Source organism: Octopus bimaculoides, chromosome 4 (assembly GCF_001194135.2).
Source record: "Octopus bimaculoides isolate UCB-OBI-ISO-001 chromosome 4, ASM119413v2, whole genome shotgun sequence".
NCBI classification, from domain to species: Eukaryota; Metazoa; Mollusca; class Cephalopoda; order Octopoda; family Octopodidae; genus Octopus; species Octopus bimaculoides.
Genome location: NC_068984.1, coordinates 121,537,472 through 121,543,274, shown reverse-complemented (window position 1 = coordinate 121,543,274; position 5,803 = coordinate 121,537,472). Strand labels below are relative to the sequence as shown.

At 33.1% G+C, this 5,803-nt stretch overlaps 1 protein-coding gene across 1 annotated transcript in view; it reads left to right on the top strand.

The window, feature by feature from the left end:
• Window positions 1-458: 458 nt before the first annotated feature.
• Window positions 459-5,803, top strand: part of LOC106868121 (FAST kinase domain-containing protein 3, mitochondrial) — a 17,964-nt gene continuing 12,619 nt past the window's right edge. The window contains exons 1-2 of the mRNA XM_014913253.2: window positions 459-567; window positions 2,214-3,604. Of these exons, the coding sequence (XP_014768739.1) occupies window positions 2,227-3,604 (1,378 nt within the window). The 5' untranslated portion in view covers window positions 459-567; window positions 2,214-2,226. The remainder of the gene's footprint in view (window positions 568-2,213; window positions 3,605-5,803) is intronic.

Here is a 5,803-nt window from a genome sequence, read left to right as displayed (position 1 = left end):
TATATGTATATATATATATGTGTGTGTTTGTGCTTGTTTCCCCACCATCGCTTGACAACCGATGCTGGTGTGTTTACGTCTCCGTAACCTAGCGGTTCGGCAAAAAGAGCCTGATAGAATAAGTACTAGGCTTACAAAGAATAAGTCCTGGGGTAGAATTTCTCGACTAAAGGCGGTGCTCCAGCTTAGCCGCAGTCAAATGATTGAAACAAGTAAAAGAATAAAAGAGTATGCTTACACGTGTACATATACATAAATATATATACATATAAAGATATGTATGTGTATGTATTTGTGTAGTCGCATACATCACATACACACTAATCCCAAGAACGTCTTTTTTTTTTAAAATTTAATGCAACAGACATAGTCTCCTTATAAACAACTGACATCGTCTGCTAAAGACGATTGACCTCAAGAGCCTCGTTAGAATTAAGGAAGTGAAGACTAAAGAGCAGATAACTCAAAATTCCCCACATGCTGATTTTCATTACGGGATAATATTGCTTCAACACTCGTCAGAGTTTTGGTGTGTTATGGCTGGAACTTGAACTAAACACTCAAAGAGTAAGTGAATATCATAAAAATACGATTTTACTTATTTATTATTATTTGTATTATGTTTTTTCTTTCTTTCTTTCTGAACAATATTCCTTCATCTGAAAGTAGTTATGTAAGCGCCAGGCAAGTGACATGATGTGATTGTGTATTGAAAACTAAAACATTTACAGTGTAGAATAATTATATTAGTAATTTAAAATAGCATCCTTATAGTCAATTTTGTAATATTTTGTTATTTTATTATATATTATAAAGTATCAAAACGTTTCATCGTACATCAACGACCACCAGGTCGTTGAAATTCCTCTTTTCATGATGTAATTGTAAGCTTTTATGGGTAAGATTAAAATATATAAGAATGATTTCTTCGCAAGCTTGAATCTTGCGATTTAAAATTAATTTAAACAAAAGTCGATTACTTTTTGTGTTGGTCTATCCGTCAGTTTTCATGCTATTTCGTCATAGACCTTTGTCATAAAAGTCGAGATACGTCGTAATTCTACGCAGTATTTTGAAGTACGTGATGGATCGCTGCCCTAAAGATTAGGGACTCCTCACATCACAACATTATACCTCATAACTACTATCAATTTATTATATTTTTGTTTAAAATGGAGATAATGCTGAACCTTTGAGGCTGCTGATGTATTTTTCAATGAAGTTTGTATAATTAAATAAAATTGTTAAGGACAGAGATCGTAGCGCACTAGTATGTTGTTTCATTCTGTGTTAGAATCCTTTCAGAGTCAATTCCACCTGAATCACTTTTAAAGTCAATACAACTCGTGCCATTCATATAATAGAGTCAGTTACATAAACCTATTAAGATTACGTAAGAAATGCTTTGTCAGAATCTGGAATTCAAACGGAAAGAGAATTAGAGAGAATGCGATGTGCTTGATGAAAAAATATAAATTTAGAAATCATTGTAAAATAGAGGTATGAAACCCCTCGGTAGAAGACCTAACTGTTTGTAGTGATAAGTTTATGGTAAAACTAATGCTACCAAGTTTTCTACCAGGAAGCAAGTTTGCTCGTCGATGAAATTATAAGTTATTTGTTGAGCTAAATATAAGAATAGTATTTCAAGCCGAAATCAAGGTTTTATAAATGGTCACTAACTACTCTGAACTTATCTTGGGCGTTGTTTGAAATAAAATCTCGCACTTTTCTTTAGCTATCTTATAAAATGGTTTTTTTCCGGGAAAGATCGCTGTGTGTGTGTGTGTATAAACGCAAGCATCGCTGTCATTTAAGACGTTCTCATCGCAACCACGTGGTTTCGACTTCACTCTAGCTGCGCGTACACAGTGTCTTGTTAGTGAATTTGAGAGGCGAAATCTTCATCATTGTCATCATTTAACGTCCATTTTCCATGCTGGCATGGGTTGGACTATTCGACTGGAGCTGGCATGGCCATGAGCTGCACCTAGGTTCCATGGTCTGTTTGGCACGGTTTCCACAGCTGGATGCCTCCTTACGCCAACCACTTTACAGTGTATACTGGGTGCTTTTTTTCTTTTCTTTTTTTTTATGCCAATGGTACTAGTGAGGTTGCTAAGTAACTTGCAAGACTAATATTCCTTTTCTGCTTTGATCCATTTTTCTGTGTTTTATTATTTAATACCTTACTTTTCTGTTTCAAATTTTAGGCACTCAGCAGAAATGGCACAGAGAACCTTACAACTGTCTTATAGACATTTTTGGCGACTATTACGTCCTGTGATTGCTCACAAATGCCCTTTCAAATGCAGTAGATTTTATTCTAATAGAATATTTCAAAATCGTATTCTCAGTTTATCATCAATCCTCTTACAAGATGGGCTTGATGTCACAGAATTACCAATATTTATTCGTAAACTGGACCTCAGTAAATTTCCATACGAAAATGAAAAATGTGTTACTCAGGTAAAACCAATGACAACCGAAGAAGAATTCTTCCAAGAAAAATTAGAACAATGCAATAATCTGAAAGAAGTTTTCAAACTGTTGGAAGTTCCTTCAGATGTGATCACAGGTTATACTGCAGCATTTGCTTTGCAGAAAATCTGCCATTTTCAGAGGAATGATACTGTTAGTGAAGCTGTTGATTCCTTCATACAAACAGCAGTAATGAATGAACTGTATGAAATGGTGAAAAAAGAAGTAACCACTTTAAGTAATGACACATTATTTTGCCTCATGCGTTGCGTCCTTACATCAGATTACAATATAATGGGATCGACACAGTTCTTGTTTGAAGAGATAGAAAAACGTATTAGTAATAGTAAATTTAGCATTGCAGAACTATGTGAACTGAGTTGCATTGCTTCATTTCATTCTCAACAGACTCTTATTGAGACCTGCTGGGTTCATATCGGAAACCGCTATGATGAGATCGATGCAAGTAATATCCATTTAGTTTTTCGATGCATTCCTACTTCAAAAAAACCCTTAATGAAACTAATTCGGAAGCAATTCTTTTTGTGTTGGTGGAAACTGAAAGGGTCAGATGTTGCTAGTATTGTCTTAGACATGCTTCGTTTAAAGATGAATGATATCAAAATCCTACAATGTATTGGAAAATGGACCCGTATGAATATACATGCTTTGAATGATGCTCATTTAACTCAAATTATTGCTGGATTTTTACATTTTCATTATACTGAATCAAGTATTATAAAATCTCTTGAGCGATATATTCCTGCTAAAATTGCTAAAATCGATTATAACCTGTTGGCTTTAGCAATGGAATATTGTCGAGCTCAACGTTATTTGTCTCCGTTACTATTTGATATTGTAGCAGAAGACTTTATTAAAAATGGTCAAAATTATTCGTGCCTACAGCTTTATTCAATTCTTCGACCCTATGGACAACTGAATTATTTGCCAACTGAAAGTACCAAGTTTTTCTTGAAAACAGAAGAAGTTCTACAATCTAAAATATCAGACTTTACACTTCCAAATATTGTAGAGCTTTTATGTTCTTTCGCATTCTTGCAACGATATCCTCTCAACTTCTCACATTTCATACTTACACCATCATTTTTGTCCAAGATCAAAAGTAAGTAATTTCAATTTTACCTTTTATCAATACTTGTTTCAGTCATTGAAATGCAGCCATGCTGGGACACTGCTCTGAAAGGTTTAGTCAAAGAGTGGACTCGAGACAAAACAAGACAAAGAATAGTTCTGATGTTAATCCATCTTTTCTTATATCAGCGATATAATCTGAATCTTAGTTATTACTGGTACTTAATTTACTAATGTCTTGGAAATTAGGCAAATGACTGACTCCAGTAACTGATCAGAAATCCATAACTTACATATTAAACACAACAGTAAGGTTAAAATAATAAAAAAATATGTTGAGGATGTACATTTGTAACTAGGGCCATCTTTTAGTCCAATATGCTCAAATTAATTTTCCAAGTGGTCAGAAAGATAACCATAGTGATTAAGGACTTAGTTCCACTAGGAGATACCCCTGATAAAACTAAGATTATGTACGATGAGAGTGCTCTGACTGGAAGTATTTATATTTCTGAAAATTGTCTACTCTGACTCCTTATGAAGAACTTACACTGCAGCCTTAGCAAAATAATGAACACACTACTGATTTTGTGTTGCCTCATTCTACTCATATTGAAAGATCTATTGAAAAATATGGCTACACTTGAATGTTTTTTATTATATGATTTTCTACTTTTTTTTCTATTAATGTGGTTACACTTCAAAAATGATGAAATTTTGTGATGTTGTTTCTGATAATATTGTACATATGTAGTTTTATATTTTAATGGGGAGGGGGGAAATATGATAATTTAATGTACATGATGTTTTATTAATGTAATGACAATAGAAATGGTTGCTGAATTACCAAGAGGTGCTGCAGTTACTACTTCATACTGCTGCCAAAAATACTCTTGTAAACTATTGTCTCAACATCCTGTCAGTAGATGTCAGGGGTACTTTTAGTCGGAACCCAATCTAAATTAACTTTCATTTTAGGTTATTCATACTTCATATATATATATATATATATATATATATATATATATATATGTATATGTATATATATGTATATATATTTATATATAAAGTTTTTTTTAAGTTGTTAACTATGTAAAAAGTTTTTTTATTTACATAACAATATTGCCGTCCTTTGGGAAGAAATCTGCATAGTGTGTATTTTGTAAGTGCTTTCATTGTTCAACTTCTCGAAAACCCGTCTTCTGGGCTAATGTATGTGTGTGTGTTTGAAGAAATACATATATATATATATATATATATATATATATATATTCTCTCTCACTCACATACCTTTTATCTTGTTTCAGTCATTAGACTGTGGCCATGCTGGGACACTGCCTTGAAGAATTTTAGTTCAACAAATCATCCCCAGTACTTTTTTTCTTTTTTTAAGCCTGGTGCTTATTCTAGTGGTCTCTTTTGCCAAGCCACCTAGTTATGGGTCTTTAAACACACCAACGTTGGTTGCCAAGTGGTTGTAGGAGACAGACACAAACACAAACACTCATATATATGTATATATGATGGTTTCAATTTCTGTCTACCAAATCCATTCACATGGCTTTGGCCTGTGTCCAAGGTGCTACACAGTGGGATTTTTTTATATGTATTTGTGCATGCATGGTTACATAGGTATAGTTGTGGGGTTAAAAAGTTTACTTCCCAGCTACATGTTTCAGGTTCAGTCCCAGTAAATGGCGCTTGAGGCAAGTGCCTTCTACTATAGCTTCTGGCTAACCAAAACCTGTGAGTGGATTTTGTAAGAGATTGAAAAAAAGATTGTCACATATATGTATGTGTGAATATATATATATATATATATATATATATATATATGTCTATGCATGGGTGTATTATAATTAGTATTATAATGGTACATGCATATATTATATAATATTGTATCATGTAAGAAGTAAAAGATGAGTTGCATAATATTAGTGTTTATATATTATATAATATATATTTCACTATGTATCTATTATATAATATATATCATATATTTATAACATACCTGTTATCTTTCACTTACTTCAGTCATTGGACTACAGCCATGGTGGGGCAATGCCTTGAAGTGTTTAGTTGAACAAATTGACCCCAATACTTAATGTTTAAGCCTAATACTTATGTAATTGTTCTCTTTAGCTGGACTGCTAAGTTATGGTGGCATAAACGAACCAAGTCTGGTTTTCCACCAGAGATGTGGGACAAACATATATATACATATATATAT